Raw genomic sequence first — 23,988 nt, 5'->3', positions numbered from 1 at the left:
AGTCACATCAGGGAGAGAGGATCCTTGATAAATCATCATAGCACAGGTGGGAAGAGCTCGAAGGAGGGCTTCTTGGGACTGAATTGATTTGGAGGATGGCGTGAAAAAAGTCCAAGTATTCTTGAAGGTTTCTCCTCTCTCACTTCAGCTCATCCATCACAGCCTTAATCTGGGCCTCTGGTTTCTCCCTCCTAACAGGACTGTCTGCCTCTAGTCCTGCCCCTATGTTAGTTTGGGTTTCCCAGAAGCAGAGCCAGAAGCAGCAGGGGTTTAGGTGCCCTGGCTCGTGTATTGAGGGAGAGTTTGCAGGTGGAAGGCGGTGAGAGAGCCAGGACGGAGTGGGGAAGGGAGCTGAGTGAGGATGTGGCCTCAGCAGAGACTTGCTTCCACCTGAACCCATGAGAGCCCTGGAACATGAATGGTACTGCACACTTGGTCCAACCTTGAAGCAAAGGGGCCTCAGGGGCCCCCCTTAGGGTAAAAATAAATTTCTGTTTTTCCCAGAACATTACTGGTTTTAGCACTGAAAGTCCCACGTACCGGGGAACCCCTCAGTCCTGGGCTGACTAAGCAAGTGGCAAGCCAATTGGTCATTCTCCCTCAACTATCAGTCACTGGAGGATGCTGCCCCACCCAGCCACACCCCCGGGGAGGGCGTTCCTGTTCAGCTGAGAACAGTCCTCTTCAGAAGAGGGTAACTGTGAGCTGTGTACAGCCACGACTCAGAGCAGCTGGCAATGAGTCCACTGACCCAGTGATGGGGATCTGAGTAGGCACCAATAGTGCCCTCTCTGCAACCCCCGATCCACCCACCTGAATCCATCCTTCATGTAGCAGGATGCAGCCTCCTAAAATACAAGTCTAATGATGCACTTCCTCTTGTGTGGACCCATCTGTGTAATCTCCCTGTAGCTTCCCAATGCCTTTGAGATAAAGTCCAAAGGCTTTAATGTAGATTCAGGGACTTCTGGGATCCAGCTCTCATCTATTCTCCTACACCCCCAGGCCTGTGGTCCCCCATGGCCTGCCTTCCACTTGCCTCTAGCATTGCCCTGGGTTGCTAGTGATTCTCTGCACATGCCATGCTAAGCCCTGTCCCCAGGCCCGTGCCCATGCTGTCCCCTTGCCTTGGATTCCCTTCCTCTTCTCCCGTCAACTGGGTAATACACATCGGTATATTAGAATGATTAAGAGTGCAGACTGTGGAGACAGCCAGCCAGGGTTCACATCATCTCTTTACAACTTATGAGTTATACTGTGACCTTGGGTGTGTCACTTAACCTTGCTCAGCCTCAGTTTCCTGATCCATCAAGTGGAGATAAAAATATAGGGATTTATATCAGGATTAAATAAGTTAGCATGCTGAAGTGTTCAGAAGAGTGACTGACACACAGTAAATGCTTAGTTAATGTTAGCTATTATTTTCACTATTCGTTTGTTTCAAGATTCAGGTCAAGCATCACCTCCTCCAGAAAGCCTTCTCTGATTTCTCCTCTCCTCAGATCAGGTTAGCAGGTACTCCTTTATCCACTTCAACAGAATTACCCACTTGGGCATCTGCCTCCCCGACAAGGCCATAAGCTGTTCCAGGGATAGGAGCTATGGCTTTTATTCTCACCTTCCTAGTACCTAGCACAAGGCTGGGCAATGGTCACACTTGGTAAATGATTTTTAACTGAAGGAATGAAAAATCAAACAGACTCTTCCTATTCAGTGCTCTCTGGGTATCTGCAGGAGATTGCTAAGCAGAAAAATAGTAGGTAGCAGGACCTGTCTAAGCAAAGGCTTAGAAGTGTGATCTGACCTTGGAATAGTCAGAAAACCACTGTTGGGACTGGAGTGTATGTCTGTGAGGGGTGAAGGAATGTGAAAAGGGAGGAGAACCGCTCAGAGTTCTAGGCCCCACTCTGTCTCGATCAATCAGAGAAGCTCTGCTTTTGTTTGTTTCGTATCTTATCTAATCATTCTAAGTAAGAATCTAATTAATAAAGAAATTGACTAAGTTATATACATTTTGAAAGTCACACAGACTATCATAGTCAAGGCTGGAACATGACAGAACATCAGACCTCAATCACTGAAAGCCTCAGATTCCACTGGAAATAATTTGGACTTGGTCGTTAAGGCCAACATTTCTTTAAATCCGTTCTACTCGATACACCTCCTATGAAACACTTGTCAAAGACCATCCCCTAGGCAAACAAAAGGAGGTCTCCTAGGGTGCTCTGTGGCCCCCTAGGCATTCAGAGTGTGTTTGAGCACACTCAAGACTCTGAGAAGTCCTGTAATAAAGCCATCAGTTTCATTGTAACAATCCCATGTTTCCCAAATGTAACTGATCACAGAATGGCTCTATGCAGTAACACCTATTAACACTGTGAGGGCCCTGTCCCTGCTGGAGGTTCCTCGGTGCAGCAGCTGTGGCTCCATGTGTTGCTGGGCTGGGTATGTGAGGGCAGCAGCTGGAAGAACAGAGGCCTGTTCTTTCCTCAGAAAGGCTACCATGAGATCCGGGAGCTCCGCCTCTTCCACTTCACCAGCTGGCCTGACCACGGCGTTCCCTGCTACGCCACTGGCCTTCTGGGCTTCGTCCGCCAGGTCAAGTTCCTCAACCCCCCAGAAGCAGGGCCCATAGTGGTCCACTGCAGGTAAGTCAAAGGTCCCTCACCTTGGGAGGCCGAGGCGGGCAGATCATGAGGTCAGGAGTTCGAGACCAGCCTGGCCAACATGGTGAAACTCTGTCTCTACTAAAGATGCAAAAAATTAGCTGGGTGTGGTGGCACACACCTGTAATCCCAGCTACTTGGGAGGCTGAGGCAGGAGAATTGCTTGAACCCAGGAGGGGAGGTTGCAGTGAGCCAAGATCGCGCCACTGCACTCTAGCCTGGGTGACAGAGTGAGACTGTCTCAAAAAAAAAAAAAAAAAAAAATTTCCTCCAACTACCCTAGAGTGCCTCTGCACCTCAGCTTTCTTGGGAGGGACATGCTATCTTTTCTAGTGGCTTTACTCTTAGAGACTCCTCTTCCTGTGTCCCCCATGCCCCATGCTTTCTGATGAGACTTGGTCGCAAGGTCAACTAACAAGAGGAAGAGCAGTAGTGGCCATTGTTGTTGTTGTTGTCTGAAAACAGTGAGGTCACCAGGGAGGCAGGCTGAACACTGGCAGCGTCTGCTGGGTCTGTCATGTGCACTTTACCCACATTATTTAATTTACTTCTCATCCAGTCTTGAGAGGTGGGCATTATTATCATTCCCATTTTACATATACAAAAACTCAAGTGCTGAGAAGGTAAACACAGAGTGGGAATATTTCACCTGCTTTTCTCCAGACACTCGCCCTCAGCTCCTTGACATGGCAGCAGGGTGCCTTGGTGGAAGCATGCTACTTTTCATTTCTATTATTTTCAAAATCAGTTGCCAGCCTGCAGGGTCCCTCATAGAGAGAAATGGACAGCACCAGGTTTTACCTTATTATGGAGAAGAGAGATTTTCAGCTCTGACCTAGAAAGTCACATTGAGAATGAGTGGCACGTCTTCGAATCCTCCCAAATGGAGATGAAGTATCATGTCAAAGGTGTCCAGAATTGGAGGAGGATGGCCTTCCTGACCCGAAGCCCAGCCAGCTGGCATCCCCCTCCTTCCCATTGCCTCTCTCTTCCACTATGACCTTGGGCCAGCCCATCTTTTCAGACCTTGGATGCTTGAGTTATCACATCCCTTCCCTGGCAGTTTGTGTCAGTCAAGAGACCACGGAAGACTCTATAAGCTGTAGATGTCTCAGAGCCAGCCCCATCCTCATACAGCATCCATTTATCTTCCCAGCAATAGTAGCTACACAACACCATTTCACAGATAAGGCAAGTGAGGATGAGGAGGTAATTCTGGACTCTCTAAGTGTTTTGCATGTATTCTCTGCTTTATATCTCACAGCAATCGAAGGGCAATAGATCATTAATCCCCCCATCTCTATATCCCAAAGAGCACCCAGATCAAGAGTTAGGGAGAAAGAAAGACAATGGCAAATGTTTATCAGGCCCTCTGCGCATGATGGCTCTAAGGCCTTACGTATCTCCATAGCAAGTCATCTTAATGCATGTGAGCAGAGTGGTACCCACTCCTGGGTCTGTTCTGAAAATTATTAACAAATGGGTTGGCTAAGTGTACTAAGTGCCTAAGAGAGAATGCCTGACATGTAGTGAGCACTCTAATGTATCATTATTCTCTGCCTCTTAATGTCTTCTCCCCCTCCCCAGATTATTAATCCTTCAGGAAAGGAACAATGTTTTCATATTCCCACTCCTAATCCCAGCATCTACTGCATCTTACATTTTCAATAAATATTTGTTGAATATAATAGCCATTATGAGAGTCTACTAAGACTTTTATTGAGAAATTATTATGTATCCAGGCACAAAGCAATGTGTATGCATTATGCATTTTAATTGTAATTCCATGCAATTTATACATATTAGGCTATTAATGCTGTGAGGTAGATCTATTAATTATTAACATCATTTTATAGATGAGTATTGAAACCCAGAGAGGTTAAGTCATTTGCCCAAGGTCACGCAGCTAGTAAGTAATAGAGCCAGGATTTAATCCTAGGGGTCTCTTCAAAGACCCTGTGTTTGATTACTATGTGACCATGAAATAAACACAGCTCTGTCTTCACAAGGACCCTGCAGGGAGGTATGTTAAATGCATCAGAAGTCTGAAGCTAACGGACACTAGGCAACTTGGTCACCACTGATAGTTCCAAAATTCAGAACCAAACTGGGCTGGTTCTTTATACTAAAGCATGCTGAATATGAACATTGAAGAAAAAACACATGAGGGACCCCCTATACTCCCTCCCAGACACAGAGGCCAAGTCTCTTGAGTCACCGCATCTGGATTTTGGGGAGTAGGTTCTGAAGCAAACTTAAACCATGAAATTTTCTCATGAATGAAGACTCTGCTTCCGATGGGTGTACTTTCCAAATTGTTGTAGGTAGTGGTCCGCGCTGGCCTGTGCTCCTTGGATTTATAATCAGCCAATATTGCTTTTTTGTTTTGTTCCATCTCTCTTCCTCTTTGTGTTTCTTTTGACATCCACATTGTTAGACAAAGACGCTTGTTTCCATGAGAAATGCAAGATGTGAAAACGTAGTGGAAGGGGGCCTCCTTGACAGGCTGCCCGGCCTTCCCATCCAAAACTGCACGTGTGTGAGGCACATGTCTTATGTACCTCTTGGTCGGCACTGATGTTTCAGAGCCCAGCACTCATCTAGAAAGGGCTGGCCAAGGCCCATAGAGTCTCGTTGAGTTCCTCTGCTATTTTGTACTTGGTCTAAGGTTCTCCTAAAGAAGCCACTAGTGACCAGAAATCAAGTATGTATTTGGAAATTTGATTCCTGACAAGGGTCTCCGGACGGTCAGTTGCTCCAGTTTCATAACGCTCTTGCTTCGGAAACTTGATCCCTGACAAGGGTCTCCGGACGGTCAGCTGCTCCAGTTTCATGACGCTCTTGCTTCATGATCCTGGGAAAACAGCCGCAGGTGGAGCCAGATGCTGGCCTTTGAACATTGTGCTCCACCAACCACTCTCCATCTTGGGCGCAGCTCGGAGAACTCTAGTTTCTGTCCTATCATTCACCTCCCCTCTGTTCTCTCTCCTCTCCTTCTCTGCTTCCATCCATCAACCCATTTGCTGAAGAAGAAAAAAGAGGAGAAAAGGGTAGAAAATAGGAAAGACATGTCTATGAGACATCTCCAGCATGCCAGGAACCATGCTAGGTGTTTTATGCTATATAGATGTATTATTTTATCCATCAGACAAGGAAACGGCATGTATATGTGTGGTTTGCGCATGCATTACAAACTATGCATATTAAGAAAGGAAATGTGGGAACACATAATCTAGAGCCAGACTGCTGGGGTAAAAGTTCCAGCTCTACCACTTGCCAGCTGTGTGACCTCGGTCAGGCAAGGTAAGCCCTCTATGCATGTTTTCTCACCTGTGAAATGGGATGAGAAACTTCTTAACCTCACAGGGAAATCTATAGGTAACATTTATAAAGCACGTAGAACAATGGCATTTTGTAAGCCCTGAATAAACCTTTGCTAAATGACTACATTAAAATAAGTCAGTCCTGATAAAATAGCCCTCGGAGACCAGCACTACTCTCTCATTTTACAAAGGAGACTGCTGGGGCTTAGTCTAAGTTTAGATGCTTACTCAAGATCCCCCAGGAACGCTGGGATTCAGACAGTTCTGTCTGACTTCTGCTGTATATGGCCTCTCAGCAGGACCCTTGGGGATAGGGCTGAATGCTAGGGGCCTCCCCAGGGCAGGTCCCCCTGCAAAGATCCTTAACAAAGATCCATACCTCTCTTCCAGTGCCGGGGCTGGGCGGACTGGCTGCTTCATTGCCATTGACACCATGCTTGACATGGCCGAGAATGAAGGGGTGGTGGACATCTTCAACTGCGTGCGTGAGCTCCGGGCCCAGAGGGTCAACCTGGTACAGACAGAGGTGAGTCCTAAGGGACCAAGACCGTTGGCCACCTGTAGCCCTGACCAAGGAGAAACATGATAGAACTGAGAGACCCATAGGTAGGGGCAACCTATGGAAAGGGTGTGAAAGAAGCGGGAGGGAGTAGACTCGTGGCTTACTATGGAGAGACTACTGTGGAAGCTAGGGTGCCCCAGCCAACCCTGGAGGTCTACAGTGCAGGGAATTCCACCAATGAAGAATGGTGGCGAGTTCTCCATCTCTCAGGCCATCCAAGCAAGGACAGAATGACAAATTTCGGGGATTATTTGAATAGCATTCTTGCCTTGGGTGAAGTGATAGAGAAAGACACAGCCCCTGCCCTCAAGGGAGAAGCAGACCTTCAACACTTCTCTGTGCAGTTACCTAAGAGTACTAAAAGGAATTAATCTTTATTGTTGTGTACCTACTGTGAGCCAGGCAGCATACATTCTTTCTAGTCACGGTAGTGTTTCTACTCCTCCAAAACAGCTGTGGTGTAGCTCCTAGTATTATCTCCAATTTATCAATGAAGAAGAAACTAAGAAATTGTGTCCCTAAGACCTCACATACCAGACTGTGGGAGAACTTGGGTCCATGTGACCCCAAAGGCCTCTGCTTTTTTGCCAGAACCACACTCTCACTAAGCAGCCTTTTCTGCCTATCCCACTCTGTGCCTTGGCTTATCATTCCCTTAATGAGCCCATCTTCTGTTCTAGTGAAGGCTCTGGGTGCTTGGGCAGTCAGAGCTGGGACAGATAAGGAACTGTGTACATCATCAATCCTGCAAAGGGAAGTGACCCATGGCTTTGGTACAGCCAGCCCTTCTGACTCTGCAGTGAATACCACCACTGATTGGTTTACACACATAGGCTCTGAGCTAATTCACACAGGCCAGTCTTCAGGCTTCTAGCACTAAAGCCAAGAGGGCTGCTTTATCTATTCCCAGGTTCATGCATGCAGAAGGCAGGCTTGCCGGTTGTAGTCAGACAGATGAGGAGACAGACATATTCAAATGCAGATGCATCACGTTGCATCTGGAAAAGCACACTTTATAGAGAAACTGACCAAGTTCTGCAGAAAAGGTCACTCAACAAACATTTATGTAGGGCCTAGAAGTGACACCAACTTCTGCCTGGTGGATTAACAGATGGCCTTCCAGAAAGAATGAAACATTAAAGGTATGGAAAAGAGGGAGTGGAGTTTCAGGAGGAGAGAACAGCAGGTACAAATAATTGAGATAGGAGAAGACATGACACATGTTTTAGGAGCAGATTGTGAGACAAAGATTTGCGGGCAAATAATTTGCTTGGAAGGTAATCCCAAGACACACTGGCTGGTGAATGGGAAAGTGAGGCAGAGCAGGGAAGGAAACAAAGGCTACTTTAACAAGCTGTTCAACACTGTAGACAACTGGAACCCAATTCTGCTGGGAACTCTGAGACACATGCGTGTCCAAGTGATTCCACCTAAAGGAAGAAGGAACTTAGATTTCCGTCCTCAACTCTCTATCTGTCTCTGCTTGAGAGTTACTTTCCATACAGCCCAAGTATCCTCTCTGCCTTCAGCAGAGAATCACAGGTGTTTGCAGCAAGCAGCCTTCCTTAGGTAAAGGTGAAAGCTGAAGGGACATGGGCTGGACACAAAGAGCACCTGCTACAGCATGTCTAGAAGTTTCTCATTTTATCAGTGACTATGCTATTACATCTTCTGTAAGAAACAAGACCCACCATAGTTCAGGTGATCATTAGGAAACGTGGAAAGTTGGTCCTTTGGGTTACAGTATAAAAAGTAAGGATTCTACAATATATTGACAAGTGTCTATCCTTCATAGCCACAATACTAAATGTGGACCACAAATTCCCAGGCCACTGTTCTAACCTGGCACCCCATTCCCTCTCTTCTGACTTTGCAGGAGCAATACGTGTTTGTGCACGACGCCATCCTGGAAGCGTGCCTCTGTGGCAACACTGCCATCCCTGTGTGTGAGTTCCGTTCTCTCTACTACAATATCAGCAGGCTGGACCCCCAGACGAACTCCAGCCAAATCAAAGATGAATTTCAGGTATGAGCAAATCCCAGGCTCGGTGACCATCTTAGTCAGTTTGGGTTGTTATAACAAATTTCCGTAGATTCGGTGGTTTAAATGACAAACATTTATTTATTACATTTCTGGAGGCTGAGAAGTCCAATATCAAGCTTCCAGTAAATCCAGTGTCTGGGGAGGGCTCACTTCCTGTCTTTCAGATAGCCATCTTCTCACTGCATATTCACATGGTGGAAAGCAGAAGCAGCAAGCTCTCATGTTTCTTCTTTTTTTATTTTTTATAGAGATAAGATCTCACTACGTTGCCCAGGATGGTCTTCAAATCCTGGGTTCAAGCAATCCTCCCACCTTGGTCTCCCAAATTATTGGGATTACAGGCATGAGCCACCACACCCAGCCCTGCATGTTTCTTCTTATAAGAGCAGTAATCCCATGTTCATGAGGGTTCTATGTTCATGACCTAAACATCTTCCGAAGTCCCAACCTCCTAATACCATCACATTGGGGGCTAAGATTACGACATGGATTTTTGGGAGGGATGAAAACATTTAGTTCGTAATAGTAACCCAACCAACTTCAGTGGCTCTGTGCACATTTGTGGGGTTTTCTTTGGGACAACTGATATGTCTATGCACTTTCAGTGTCTGCTCCTCTAGGAAGCTGCAGAATCCATTCCAGAACACAAAATGCACAGCCATGAGCAACGACGCACTCAGGGATTGCTGGTGCTTGTCTTTAGCTGTGAATATGTTTTTTAACTGAAGTCTTATTCAGTTCTAGTCCAAGTTGTGAATGGAGACAAATTTATACAAACAGGTGTGAATTTCATGCTCCTTCATCCATGGAGGGACTCAGGTCCTCTCAGTATTTTTTCAGTAGACTATTACTGCTAAAAGTGTGGTCTGCAGTCTGACCAACATGGTGAAACCCTGTCTCTACTAAAAATACAAAACAAATTAGCCAGGCATGGTGGCATGCTCCTGTAATCCCAGGTACTCAGGAGGCTGAGGCAGGAGACTTGCTTGAACCTGGGAGGCAGAGGTTGCAGTGAGCCGAGATCGTGCCACTGCACTACAGCCTGGGCAACAGAGTGAGACTCCATCTTAAAAAAAAAAAAAAAGAAAATAGCATTAGGAGCTATACCTAATGTAAATGATGAGTTAATGGGTGCAGCACACCAACATGGCACATGTATACATATGTAACAAACCTGCACGTTGTGCACATGTACTCTAGAAATTAAAGTATAATAAAAAATAAATAAGATCCTCACCTGGAAGCCCGTATAGTCAGCGCTGTGGCAACATTGATTGGTCTAAGAAGCCTGGACATGAATCACTAAGTAAGGTAAAGCCGGAGTCCAGCCCTTTATCGCAAGATCAGTGTCAGGATTACACCTGGGCAATAGGAGCTGAGAACAAGGTATGAGAAAGCAAGGAAGCTCCAGGTCTTGCTTCAAGTCAGTGGGCAAATGCCAGGCCCATTGTTCCACGGGCAGATATCCCAGGCAGGCCAATACCTTAGCAATCCCTAAAACAAATAACCATTATTGATTTGAATTAGAGACAGAGGGCTGAATGACGGAAGGATGGAGGGTACAGAACTCTAGTCATTTCATGTAACATCTAGTCCATTGGATACAGCAGTTCAGCTCTGGCCTCAAACCAGAACCCAAACACAGCAATTTCCCAGACATATTAGGGTTTGCCCTTCGGGGGTCTCTCATCTATCCTGAGCAGTTCATCTAGGCCTCCTTCCATACTCAGACAGCTTTCTCTCTGAGAAGAGTGCTGGTAAATCATTTCCCCCATTCCATGACAATGCAAGTGATGTTTAGCCCTCAGTAGGGATTTCCTACCCCCGCCCCTCTGTACACCCTCCTGGCTGGCCCACCCTTTAATGCAGCACTGGCTGAGCTGAACCACTTAGTTCCTCTGGTTGGCAGGTACCACGAGACTGTGTCTGAGCCTCTGTGTGCATGCGCTGCTTCTGCAGCCTTAGCGTTTTGAAGGTGTCACACAGCTCATGCACCCTGTAGCAGTGAGCAGGAGAGGACAGAACATCACCATGGAAGAGAAATGGGTCCTGGGAAAGGGACAGTGGGGCTGCACTTGGAGGGTAGAAATAGGCAAGTTAGGCTGAGTTGGAACATCACTGTCTCTTTTGCTCGGGGCAGCCGTATGATCAAGGCCTATCTATTCACCTTTGTGCCCCACAGACCCTCAACATTGTGACACCCCGTGTGAGGCCCGAGGACTGCAGCATTGGGCTCCTGCCCCGGAACCATGATAAGAATCGAAGCATGGACGTGCTGCCTCTGGACCGCTGCCTGCCCTTCCTCATCTCGGTGGACGGAGAATCCAGCAATTACATCAATGCGGCACTGATGGATGTAAGCTGAGCCTGGGCAGAAAGCTCCTAGCTGACATTCTAGAGCAAATACTCTTCCTGAGGTGGAGGTGGCTGGACCTCAGGGCCCTGACCCCACCAGCCAGCCTCCCTGCTTCTGATCTACTGGTCCTAAGGACCTTTGTTCCCCTGAAGGCTCTGGTCCAAACCTAGACACAAGCTGGGCTCTTGGCTCCTTTTCTCATATAAAGAGCCTAGAAAGAACAGACCAGAAGTGTAAGGTGACTCCCATGACTCCATGGCAAGGCTACAGGCCTGCCTAGCAACCCCTTCCATTCCCCACACAGCTGACTCTCAACCTGAAGTTTAGTAAAACAAGTGTTCTCTATGCTGGGCCTTGGAACACAAGACAGTGCAGACACAGGTTCTGCCCTCTGGTAATTCCCATGAAGGTTCCCAGATAACTCCTGTGCAGAGACAAAAATGAGGATAGCACACAGTAGGGGCTCAGTAAATGGTTATTGGGAAAGTAGTGGGAAGCAGTAAAATAAGCATGGGGTGGAAGCAGGCCGTGTTCCTGGCTGTCCTTTGAGGGGCAGTGCCCCCTGCTTTCTTGTCATCAGGTCCAGGAAGGGGCTGCACCCTGCCCGGCTCTGGGATTAGGGTCATGTTCCCGGCCCAGTGAGCCTAGGCTTCTCCCCTGTGTTTTTCAGATACGTCTGAATATCACTTCCCCTCCAAGGTGTACAGGTGTTTGCAGCAGGAAGGAACTATGGACCATCTACTCCCAGCCATGTACTTTTCAGCAGAGAAAATGGAGGCCAGAGAGAGAAAGAGACTTGCTCAATTTCACCCAGGGAGCTAGTGGCACAGCCCACACATAGAGCTCCTTAACACCCTGGAACTTATTTCTTGAGCCTCCCCGCAATTTGCTGGATCTAATAAGATGCAAACATCTCACCTCTTGAGGCTCAAAACCAAGAATACCATTGCCCGATTATCATGGGCTCTTCCAGCTTCCCCTCCCCAGCCCATCTGAGTTCACATCCATCTACCTGTGGCCCTCCTATCTCACCCAGGATAGACAGAAACATGGGATGCTCTCACCTGAGGTCAAGGCCAACAACTTCTCTGACCTCTAATCCTCCAAGTTTCTCCCCAAGGGCCTGGATGTTAGAGGCAGCAAGGTCAATGCCTGTCGCAGCTCTCTAGTGGCCTGCCCTGGCGTCTGCCCACAGGGTGCCCATATCCTCTGTAAGAATCAGGGAGTCTTGGCTTGGTCATATCAAGTAGCTAGAGGTGGAGAGAAGACCTTTGGCATTAGCGTAGAGCCTTCTAAAGTCAATGAGTATTACATGTATGTGCATGTAAGTGTGCATTGTGTGTGAGAGTGTGGTGAGAAATGGGGTCTAGGGGTGCACCCATACTTCCAAGTTCCTCCTAGCTTTGCCTCCCACTTCTCCCAACACCCCCTCCCTGCCTTCCTCATCCAGGCAAAGATCAAACAAGCTCCTGGCCTCTACTTAATAGGTTAGATACTGCCTGGAGTCAAACGCCTTCTGCCAAGCTCTGAGGCTGACTGTATTCTCTTTGTCCACAGGCCATTTCTCTTGTGAGCCATCACTGGGGCCTTTGCCTTTCTTATATTAAAAAAAAAAAAAAAAAAAGTCCTTATCTGTATTCCAGCTCAGTCGGTGCATTATCTGGTAACCATAGCAGCTTTGCTCCTAGCAGAAAAATATGAAGTCCTCTGGGTTAATTTTTAATGTTTCCCCTGGTAAAGGATGATGTTATCCATGAAATGGATTGCCGGCTGATCCCTGAAACCCGGCAGGAGCACGGATCTCGAACATATTTTCAGATAAGGCTTTGTCAGGCATGCTGGCCTAATAGAGCATTTATCACAGAGACAGGGAAAAAGAAAAGAAAACTAACATTCACTGAGTGCTGGGCACCGTGTCGGGCCCTGGACTCGCACTGTCCCATTTTGCATGTGGGTGTTCTCATCCCCATTTTCTGATGAGGTCCTCAGGGTCAGAGTATTTTCATCACTTGTTCAAGGTCAACTAGCTCAGAAATGGGAGCCAAGGATTGGAGCTCCAAGTCTGTTAACTCTCAAAGCCTCAATGTTTTCCCATGTCTGGAAATGGCTCAAAGACGATGCCGTCTACAGCTAGAGAGTTTGGCTTTTGGAAAATAAATTATTTGCCTCTGTCCACCCAGACCCCTCTTCTGAAAATTCTACTGGCCAGGAGACCACCCTCGGAAGAACCCTCGCCCCCCGACAATGCATGCACGACATCCATGTTTGCAAGGCTTTGTCCTGCTTTTTCCAGGGTCTTTGCCTTCTTTCCTCTCACTTGTAACTCCACTGAAAACAGCTGTGACTCCCACAGAAACCATCTCTTGAGAAAACATATCGAGCGCATGAGCCACTGATTAAATGGAGAATCTCCCCAGTCTTTTCAAACACATGACTTCAGGGTGGGGGGAAAACAGGGCCCTGGTTGAAGCTGCCAGACCCCCCAGGCCATTTTCTCTGGGCCTCTGTTTCCCTATCTGCAACATGGGACTGAATTTATTGTCTTATTCACTGGAGTGGCACTGTCTAGCATGTGCCAGCAATAATACCAGTGCCAAGGACGTAAAACAAAGTCAGGGGTGTTTCTGCCCTGCCAGTAGGCTTACATTCCCGCTCTTGTTTGCTGGCCTCTTCACACGCAAATCTCATTCAATCTGTGTGACATCATTCCTTTGGATTTATGATTTCCGTTTTCCAGGTGAAGAACATGAGCTTTGGAATCATCTAATAACTTGCCAGTACTTAGCACCCACTCTGCCAAAAAAAAAAAAAAAAAAAAAAAAAAAAACAGCACTCTACAAATGAGGTCTGAATGAATGAATGGATGGATAAATGGGTGAATGGATGGACAGATGGATGACTCATAACTTACAAGTGGTAAAGCTGTACTTGAACCCCAGGTCGACCTGACTTAATACATGTGTACTTTCCACTGCCCCACTGACTCACAGGACACAGTGCCCACCTTGTCAGGCCAGCTCAGCCCCTCATTCCAGCCTGGAGGCAGAAAGGAGCCTGCCCCTTTGGGAGAATCTCTGCCTCAAGCCGGCCCAAAACCTCCCCCAGCATCATGGGCACAGAGATACGGCCAATCCCTTATATCCCAAGAGGTGTCTTGACCAGCAGAGCAACAAATCTGCATCTGAAATCTTTCATTTCATATTGTAATTATGATTATTTGCTGAGCTTCAAGGCATAAATAATTTATTTGGATAATCCCATCCCAGTGACACTTTCCTAATGAAATGTCTTAGTTTGGAGGAGAATGTGTTCATTATGAGAAGGTCCCCTTTGCCGCCAGGGCATGGAGAGATAAAAGAACAGGCAGGTGCTTTGTATCATCTATTTGGCAGGCTCGGGAGCCTCTGGCCTCAGTCCGGGCCTCATCATCATCAGAATATCGCTGATGGATGTGTAATTTACAAAGCCTGTGTCATTCCTTTGTCAGAGCCACAAGCAACCTGCCGCCTTCGTGGTCACCCAGCACCCTCTACCCAACACCGTGGCAGACTTCTGGAGGCTGGTGTTTGATTACAACTGCTCCTCTGTGGTGATGCTGAATGAGATGGACACTGCCCAGGTAGGAGGAGGCTGAGCCAAGCCCTAGGTGGGTCAGGGGGGCCATACTCTAAACCTGGAGGGAGAGCCCTTAACAGCCAGTGCCTGCCACATCTGCCCCAGCTAGCTGTCCTGTAATAAGCTCTGTCTGGCCATGAGCATCAGGCAAAAGCCATTCTGCTGCTTACAGAGGGTCCTGTTGCCCCCCAGACCTCCAGCAAAGACTCCCCTTGCCTATGGGCTTTGTCCAGCTCCCCGCCCGGGACCAGACTCTGTTGCTCCATCTCACAAGCATTGATTATTGTCTTGCTCCAAAGCACACAGATCTTGCAGAGCCAGGAGGCTGCCTCCCCCAGCACTGAGCACCTGCAGCCCTGAATAATACCCAGATGCCCAGCCACACTCACCTCCCTTCCCCTTCTGCAATGCAGCCTGTGCAGACAGAGCCTGGGACTTGAACCTTGGACACTTTACCCACTGACCACCTCACCAAGCCCCAGTTCCTCACAATTGACCTTCGTGTCCTGGCAGGCTTCCTGCCTTAGCCCCTCTGATCTGATAGCTCCTAGTATCACATGCCTATAGCATATCCCCATATTCAGGACACAGGACATGTATCTTGGGACAGTTTCTGGATTTCTTCAAGGCAGTGAATGCACCTCTATGCCAGGGCAGCCATTCTAGGGTGGAAGAGGTGAGAATGGTCCTTCAGATTTTTAAAAATCTATCCTTTCACTGCCTTGAATAAAACTTAAAGTAACATCGCATTCCTGTGTGAGCGCTGGCCTTGTGCAGGCCTTGGATGGGAATTTAAAAAATTTTTAAACAGACCCGAGCTATAGTTTCAGCCCTGCAAAAGCTCACGGTCTTGCTCCAGAGACAGATGAGCAAATTGTCCCAACCTCGTGTGGCTGTGTTATAATACAGGTCAGCAGCGAAGTGCTGTGTTGGCCAGGAGCAGGGAGCAATTAATTCTGCCCAGAGGGTTAGGGAAGACTTCAAAAAGAAGATAACTTTGGCCTTGAAGAAGGCATAGGAGCTTTAGGTATATGGAGGCTGAACTCACTGGGAAAAGGCATTTCAGGCAGAGGGAACAGCACAGGCAAAGGTGAGGCAGGGGAAGAATATACGTAGACTTATTTGCAGAACAGTTTATGTTCCAGTGTGGCTGGGGCTTAAGGGAATATCAGGAGGAGACAAATGTAGTGAGGCTGAAAAATGTAGCAGAGCCCAGCTTGCAGAGAGGTCCCTGTGCCAGGCTAAGGAGCTTGGATCTTGGTTGGCAGCATAGCAAGCATCAGACTTTTCCTTTGTTAAGCAACAGAATCCTTTCTATGAATAAAAGCTTTCATGCAAGCCCAATGTATGAAACAGCAATGACCAAGAGCTGCTCATGGTGAAGCAATAGGCAGAGGCTGGGGTTCCACCAACACTGCTCTCTCATTTTCTCCTGGTGCCCCTGGTCCTTTATGGGACCGCTGGAGTTTGGAGTAGCACAGTTAGAAATACTTTCTGTGCAGGAAGGTGAAACACTGGAGAGTCAACAGTGGTATAACACAGCCAGGGTTCCTGTTAGAAAGCTGGGTCTAGAGGCTGGGCATGGTGGCTTATGCCTGTAATCCCAGCACTATGGGAGGCCAAGGCAGGAGGCCTGCTTGAGGCCAGGAGTTCATGCCCAGCCTGGGCAACACCATGAGACCCTGTCTCTACAAAAAAAAAAAAAAAATTTAGCCAAGCATGGTGCTGTGTGTCTACAGTCCCGGTTACTCAGGAGGCTGAGGCAGGAGGATTGCTTGGGCACTGCAAGGCTAAAGTGAACTATGATCCCGCCACTGCATTCCAGCCTGGGTGACAGTGCAAGAACCCATCTCCCTTTTTTTTTTTTTTTTTTCGAGACTGACTCTTACTCTGTCATCCTGACTGGAGTGCAGTGGTGCAATCTTGGCTGACTGCAACCTCTGCCTCCCAGGTTTGAGCGATTCTCATGCCTCAGCCTCCCATGTAGCTGGGATTACAGGCATGTGCCAACATGCCTGGCAAATTTTTGTATTTTTAGTAGAGACGGAGTTTCACCATATTGGCCAGGCTGGTCTCGAACTCTTGATCACAAGTGTTCCACCTACCTCGGCCTCCCAAAGTGCTGGGATTACAGGCGTGAGCCACCGCATCTGGCTGACCCCATCTCTTAAAAAATAAATTTAAAAAACGCAAAAAAAAAAGGTAAGAATAAAAAGAAAGCCAGGTCTGGGGATCAGTGCAGGTAACAAGCTGGAGGAAAGACATGCAAACCAGGAGACCGGGGAGGAGAATGTTGCAAATATGCAGAAAATAAAGGTAGTTATCTGAACTGCAGAAGTGGCCAGGAGGTGAGAGGATTGGAATGGATCATGAAAACATTTCCAGACTTAAGTCCACAAGGTTTAGGGAGAGGGTGCAGGTGGGAGGTGAATGAGAAGGAAAGTTGCAGAAAATGGCAGGATGTTGAGTCTGGGCAATTAGGCATCCGGAGATATAACTGGTGAAAATATGAAAGGCAGGAAGGTGGGGGAAGGCAGCGAGAAGAGCAGATGAGCAGGGGATGAAATTGAGTGCACCTTGGGATGTGCCTGTGAGAGATGTTCCGGAGAGAGTCCATTGATTCACATTGATTCAGGCAACCCATATTTGTTGGGCATCTGCTATTTGCTGGAAGCTATTCTAGGTGCTTGGAATGCATCACTGAGCAACACAGACAAAGAGAGGCATAAAAAAAATTCTCATCTCTCATGCAACTTCTATTCTAAAGGGGGAGACAGATAATAAGCAACACACACTCTCTAATGTACTCAATTATAAGTTAGAAGGTGACACGAGTGTTTGGAAAAAGGTAAGAGGACAGGGTAGTAAAGATCAGAATGGTGGATCTGGGACATAGGATGTCACTGCAATAGGATTGTCAAGGTGGGCCCTATGGAGAAGAAAACATTTGAACACAGACCTGAAGGAGGTGAGAGAGTGAGCCATGTGACTCTCAGGGGGCATCGCAGGCAGAGGGAACACCTGCACCCAGGCTGCAGGGCAGGCATGCACCTGGTGCCCTTGAGGAATAGCACAAAGGCCATGGGCAGAGCAGTGGCAAAGCAGCACAACGGTGGGGAAAGCAGCGGAAGGTGAAGTCAGAGGGCCATGGAAGACATAGAAGAACTTGGGCTTTCATTCTCAGAGAAACAGAGAGCCATGCACATGTTTGAAGCAGAGGAGCAACATAATTTGCCTTTTTTAATAAAAGCATCCCTCTGGCTGCTGTGTTGAGAATAGATTGTTGGTGCAAGGATGGGGAAGAGTGGTTTCTGAAATGGAAGCAGAGAGAACAGACAAGAGACTACTGTGATAATGCAGGTGGCAGGTGAGGTTGGTTGAACCAGAAGGTAGCAATGGAGTGGATTCTGAAGGTAAAGCCAACAACACACCCAGATAGATTGACTATGGAATAAGAGAGAGAAAGAGGAATCAAGGACCAGGCGTGCCTGTAATCTTACTTAGCACTTATCACTTGAGACCACAAGTAAAAGACCATCCTGGACAACACAGTAACACCCTGTCTCTACAAAATAATTTTTTTTTTTTTTTTGAGACGGAGTCTCACTCTGTTGCCCAGGCTGGAGTACAGTGGTGCGATCTCAACTCACTGCCACCTCCTGGGTTGAAGCAATTCTCCTGCCTCAGCCTCCCAAGTAGCTGGGATTACAGACGTGAGCCACCACAGCCAGATAATTTTTGTATTTTTAGTAGAGATGGGGTTTCACAATGTTGGCCAGACTGGTCTCAATCTCCTGACCTCAGGTGATCTGCTGATCTTGGCCTCCCAAAGTGCTGGGATTACAGGCATGAGCCACTGCGCCCAGCCCTACAAAATAATTTTAAATGAACTGGGCATGGTGCTCCATGCCTGTAATCCTAGCTACTTGGGAGGCTGAGGCAGGATTACTTGAGCCTAGGAGATCAAAGCTGCAGACAGCTGTGATCACACCACTGCACTCTAGCCTAGGGTGACAAAGTAAGACCCTGTCAAAAAAAAAAAAAAAAAAAGAGGAATGAAGGATAATTCCAAGGATTGGGGCCTGAGCAATAGAAGGTTAGAAACTGAGATAACTATAAAAAATGAATGAATTCTCATAAAACAGTTCTGGAACATTCCCTGCGGAGTTTTGGAGTCCAAAGGCATCACCACCCTATGCTTTTGGCTGAAGAAATAAAACAGTGAACTCAGCTCATGAGCCTGGGTGTGAAGTCTGGCCTGCAAAACACTGTTTGCTCTTCTCTTTTTCAACATCCCTTTCTGCAAAACCAGAGCTCAGGCACAGAGGACGACTTTCAAAGAACTTCACTTTGGGACATATAAAACCTTGAAACAAAGATCAAGGTCATTGGCTATAGCTCCCCCTTTCAGGGTAGGTCCTGGGTGAATGAAGAATCTTTCAGGCCCAGATGTTGGTATATTCTAAATGCAAAAACATCAGGCTCAGAAGTACCCTGAGGTTGGCTGCCATATGCAGCTGGCAAGCATTCCCTGAAACCGGCAGATGAATAGAGCACTTATTGATATAAATATCATCACCGCAGCAGCTGGGAGCCTTATGAAAATAAACAATGACACAGCATGAGCACCAGAAAAGCCGCCCTCGGCACCTGGAGGGGCGGTTCTTTGAAGTGGCATCAGCATCTGTCTGCCTGCATGCTCATGCCAAGGCAGCCTCCAAGCTAGCCCAGCCTGGTAACATGGACAGGTCCGCCTTAGGACCTCAGCATTGCTAGGTCATTCCTGAGAGGACCAATGCCACCTCCTGTGGTTTGCCTGGGAACCATAAGGCCGTATTTTGGGGATTGGGCAGGGCTACCTGTAAGTTGCAGCAAAATAAGAAGACAGTGTGATCTCTCACAGGGCCTTTTTTTTTTTTTTTTTTTTCCCCACACTGCTGGCCAAATCTGCCCCTGCTCAGAATCTTACACTACTTCACTCAATCAGCCCCAAATATTCTTTCATTCTCTGCAGTGGTTGCTGTTCAAAGGTAATTATGATCAATGAGGGCTCAAAATAAAGACTTTCAAACTTTTGCATTCAACCTTACAGATTTTTCTAACTCTTTAGGACTCCAAATGTCTGTGGTCAGATTTGTGGGGTAAAATCCTAGAACCACGCCAGCCAGCAAAGCATGCTGTCACTTCTCAGACGCAGCAGAAAGAACATTTTCAACCACATCCAACAGCATTGACAAGATCTTTTCCATCTTTGTGGTCTTTATGGATAGGCCAGAGTCCATGGAGACCAGACATCAGAAAGAAGCCCTCCTTGCAGTCATGCCACACTCACCATACTGTTTAGAGAGCTCAGGGGATCCTCCACACCAGCCACAGGGTAGGGCTGTATGGTGGCCAGAATCATGGCCCCACCAAAGGTGTCCACATCCTAACCCCTGAGACCTATGAATGTGCTATGGCACCTGGTGTATGGTGCATACAGGGATGTTTCTTTACTTTAAAACAAGTAAGAGCCCACAACTTATATAAAGGCTGAGTTGCTCAGTTCTGAGTCTCCCACTGTGGAAAGTCGAGAGATCAGGGATGCAAAGCCTTTTGGAAAGGTGAGGGTGCCTGAGGCAAGCTCCTCATTCTCCCAGGAGAAAAGCAGGGTGCTATTTCAGAGATGTCTCTTGCTGCCATTGTGCCTCTAGGGCAAATAGCAACTCCTAATATCCCCATTTTCAGTCTGAGCTTGTGAAAACACAGCCTAACACACCAGCAAGGTATGCAAAATACCCAACTTGCATCTCAGCCAGCCTCAGATCTGACTTTGCAAGGGGCTGTGTCTCTGTCTCTGTCCCCACCAGAATGGTAGGGGTAACAGTAAAATAACAAGTCTGGGGTCAAGAGACCTGAGTTCAAATTGCAGCCTTGGTACTTACTCACTGTGTTGCCCTGAGCCAGGTCCTTTACTTTCTCCAAGTCTTAATGTTATCCTTGGTTAATTATAACCTAGATGTTAGCCAAGTTCACTCTGTCTTTGAAGATTTAAATAAAATTTGCTCTGTTCCCTACTCCCCATCCTGTGGGAAAACCCAAAGTCCATCCCCAATATTTCTGATAATTCTGAGGGGGTCGTATTCTCATGTTCACTTCCAAGTTTCAGCTGAGGCTTTAGTCGGAGCAATATGAGCTTCAGATCCCATCAATGCCCATGACTTAAAGTTGGACATCACACATCCTTGTTCTGAAGCCCCATCTTGCCTCCTCAACCCTCGCTAGCAGTAACACGTCTTCCCCTGACCCTGTTGCCCAAACCATTTTCTTCCCCTGTTTACCTCCTCTCCCATACCTCCCTCTCCCATCCTCTCCCCAAAAGCTGTTCCTTTCTTAAGCTGTAAAATCCAGCCATCTCCTTAGTACCTCTTTCTAAAACCTGCTCTGAGCCTTGCCTCCCGTCCCCAAGACTCTTCTGTAGGTATATTCCTAAACTCCAACCCTTCCTTCCCAGAAACAAATTCTGATGCAGCTGTTATAAGAGTAAGTTTCCACCCACTACATGGAGATTGCATTACGGAACTTCACGGGACTATTGGGAGGATACACTGAGGAGAGATGTGTGAATGTGCTTTGATCAATCGATCCCTCTCTCTCCCTCTCTCTGTTTCCCTGTCCCTGTCCCTGTCTTCTTTATGCCTTCACTCACAGTCTGACTTCCTTAACTGGACATAGTATCAAAGCCAATTTTATAATCACTGATGTCGAATTTTAAAACCAATTCAGGAAACTTACATTTCTCTCTTTAAAATACCAATTCAGGCCGGGCGCGGTGGCTCAGGCCTGTAATCCCAGCACTTTGGGAGGCCAAGACGGGCGGATCACGAGGTCAGGAAATCGAGACCATCCTGGCTAACACAGTGAAATCCCGTCTCTACTAAAAAATACAAAAAACTAGTCAGGCGAGGTGGCGGGGGCCTGTAGTCCCAGCTACTCGGGAGGCTGAGGCAGGAGAATGGCGTAAACCCGGGAGGCGGAGCTTGCAGTGAGCTGAGATCCAGCCACTGCACTCCAGCCTGGGCGACAGAGTGAGACTCCGTCTCAAAAAAAAAAAAAAAAAAAAAAATTCATTTCACCTTTAGGTGACCTGGGATCGATTTCTTCACTCTGGGTCACAGGGGCCTTAATAGAGTCCTTCATTTCTAACACTATGATATTACTTGGCCTTTCCATTTTATCAAAGTATTTTTAATTAAAGAAAGGCATAACTAAGGTGTACTGAAATATGCTCTAAAAATGTTTATTCCAAAAATAGACCCATATGCTAGCTTTCATTCAATTCATCAGGGCATGTTTATTCCAGTGACTAACCAGTTTTCTGATTCCCTCAGCAAGAAAAACATGTTTAACGCATGAGGCTACCTCTGTATTTGTTATATATCACGCGTGAACTTACAGCCCCCAAGGACATCTTTTCATGGTCCAAACAACTATGGAGAGCACTACGTGGAATAATGTATGGCAGCTGTTCCAGGGCTGTCCACACAGGCTTCACAATTTTGCTTGGTTTAACTTGTTCTGACAAAAGACATCAAAAGTCCCCTCTGTTTTTTTGGAAGAAGCATGATTATTTCTAAATCATTAACAAGTGGACTGACTTCCTCTCCCGGTGTGTTAATCGCCACTACCTGTATGTATCTGCAGTGGTAAAGCCCTCCCTTCACCTTTCACCCTCAGACCACTGCAAAAGAAAGGGTAGGAGAGAGTACTTACTAGGCAACGAGGTGGAAAAAGTCAGTTGGTCTAGACTCTTGGCTGAAGAATTTGAATCTATTCTTGGATCAGCCAACTTCACAAGTTTTCCATCTAAGGAAGAAAATGCCAAGGTTGCATTGAGTGTTAAGTGTGGCTTTCAGGTCAGCTAGGTTCTCATGATCTTAAAGAAGTAAGTAGGCTTCCTAGAATTCACATTTCCAGAGCCTTAAGAAACCATAAGCTTTCCCTCCCAAGGAGTTGTATAAATCGCAGATGCTTATGTGCTTATATGAAAAGTCTGGCTCCTCCACTCACATTTGTGATCTCTGTTCCATGTCTATGTGAGCCAGGGAGCCAAGCTCAGTTCCTTGCTGGTTTCTGCAAGAAATACATGCACAGTATGCATTTTACATGCTATTAGGAATGTATGGAATATTCTAGAGGTTAGGAGCAGGGTTATGTGACACATTGAGTTGCCTTTTATACCTCATTGGTTCTACAATGATCCCAACCTTCCTCTTTTATCTTCTGGGTCATTCAGCTCATCAGAGCAACCTATAGATCTCTGTTTTTTGACATGCAGTATCGCATATCTAGGATGCTACTCATCTTCACAGCTACCCCAAGCTGGCTGATCCAGAATTTTCACAAGGGCAGTCCTTTGGGTATTATCCTAAAGAGAAATTTTCATAAGAGCTACTAAGTGGAGAAAAAAATCTTCTATTTATCCATCTTGTTTTGAGGAACCCTCCCCCATACTGCCTAATAATCACAGCTTACATTTATTGAGTGCTTGCTAGATACAGATCCCTATGCTAAGTAGACATTAAAATTCACAGCCACTCATAACAAACTGGAAAAGCTAAGAGATGTAGCCAAGCCATTCAACTAGAAAGTGATAGAGCCAGGATTGGAATCCAGAAACCCCAATGCATTTTCCCACCTTTTGCTATACAACATAAGCAAACCAAAATGGTGGCAACCATTCAGGTGCAGCCACAGCACTTGAACACCAGGACAGTCTTGAGCTAAACCACAGAGGATATTTCTTGTTGATGAGAATCATTTCTGAGCCCCAAAGGGTCAGTGGGAAGAGAAAACGTGGCCTCTCTGCTTTCTTTCTCTTATTTCCCATGTCTAGAGTATATGCAATGTCCTGGGCTGCAGAGAGAGACCCTGATGATCCCTAGCAGCTCAAACACCACATATGCCAGCACATCACCCTTCTGAATGTCACCCATCCTGCTGCTGCTGTAGTCTCACAAATTAGGGCGCCCAAGTGAAAGGATGACTCTGATTAAGGATTGGAAAAGCCTGCAACCTTCCCCAGCCCTCTGGGCATTATGAGAGAGTGACCCAGAAAATCGAATGCAGAGAAGGGTCCCGAAATATAGGAGTCTTGTTTGAGGCATAGTAGAATCTATTAGCTTGAGAAATTGGTCTGGAAATCTTATTAAAAGAGACAAATCATTCCACATTCTCTCCAGACTGAAGATATTGGGGATAATAGGCTTTCCCTGATTTGGATCCATGTACCTCATGTCAGGATCACAGCCAAACTCTGGGAACGCTAAATTCAGTGCAGGTGATAAAGGCAATTATTTTTTTAATGGGCAGTTCTGATTAATTCTGGTTTCTCTGACCAACCATAGACCTATTTGTACCAGTCTCTCATTACTGTGAAGGTT

At 46.8% G+C, this 23,988-nt stretch overlaps 1 protein-coding gene across 14 annotated transcripts in view; it reads left to right on the top strand.

Annotated features, from left to right (window-relative positions):
- The window catches only part of PTPRT (protein tyrosine phosphatase receptor type T), a 1,118,479-nt gene that overhangs the window by 1,077,717 nt on the left and 16,774 nt on the right, over window positions 1-23,988 (top strand). For all 14 annotated transcript variants that reach the window (XM_017944806.3, XM_017944803.3, XM_017944801.3 and 11 more), the window contains 5 exons: window positions 2,494-2,648; window positions 6,380-6,515; window positions 8,428-8,577; window positions 10,778-10,951; window positions 14,439-14,570. In XM_017944806.3, coding sequence (XP_017800295.2) covers window positions 2,494-2,648; window positions 6,380-6,515; window positions 8,428-8,577; window positions 10,778-10,951; window positions 14,439-14,570 — 747 coding nt within the window. The remainder of the gene's footprint in view (window positions 1-2,493; window positions 2,649-6,379; window positions 6,516-8,427; window positions 8,578-10,777; window positions 10,952-14,438; window positions 14,571-23,988) is intronic.

Source organism: Papio anubis, chromosome 16, assembly GCF_008728515.1.
Source record: "Papio anubis isolate 15944 chromosome 16, Panubis1.0, whole genome shotgun sequence".
In the NCBI taxonomy this organism is placed as follows: Eukaryota; Metazoa; Chordata; class Mammalia; order Primates; family Cercopithecidae; genus Papio; species Papio anubis.
This window is presented reverse-complemented; position numbering and strand designations above follow the sequence as displayed.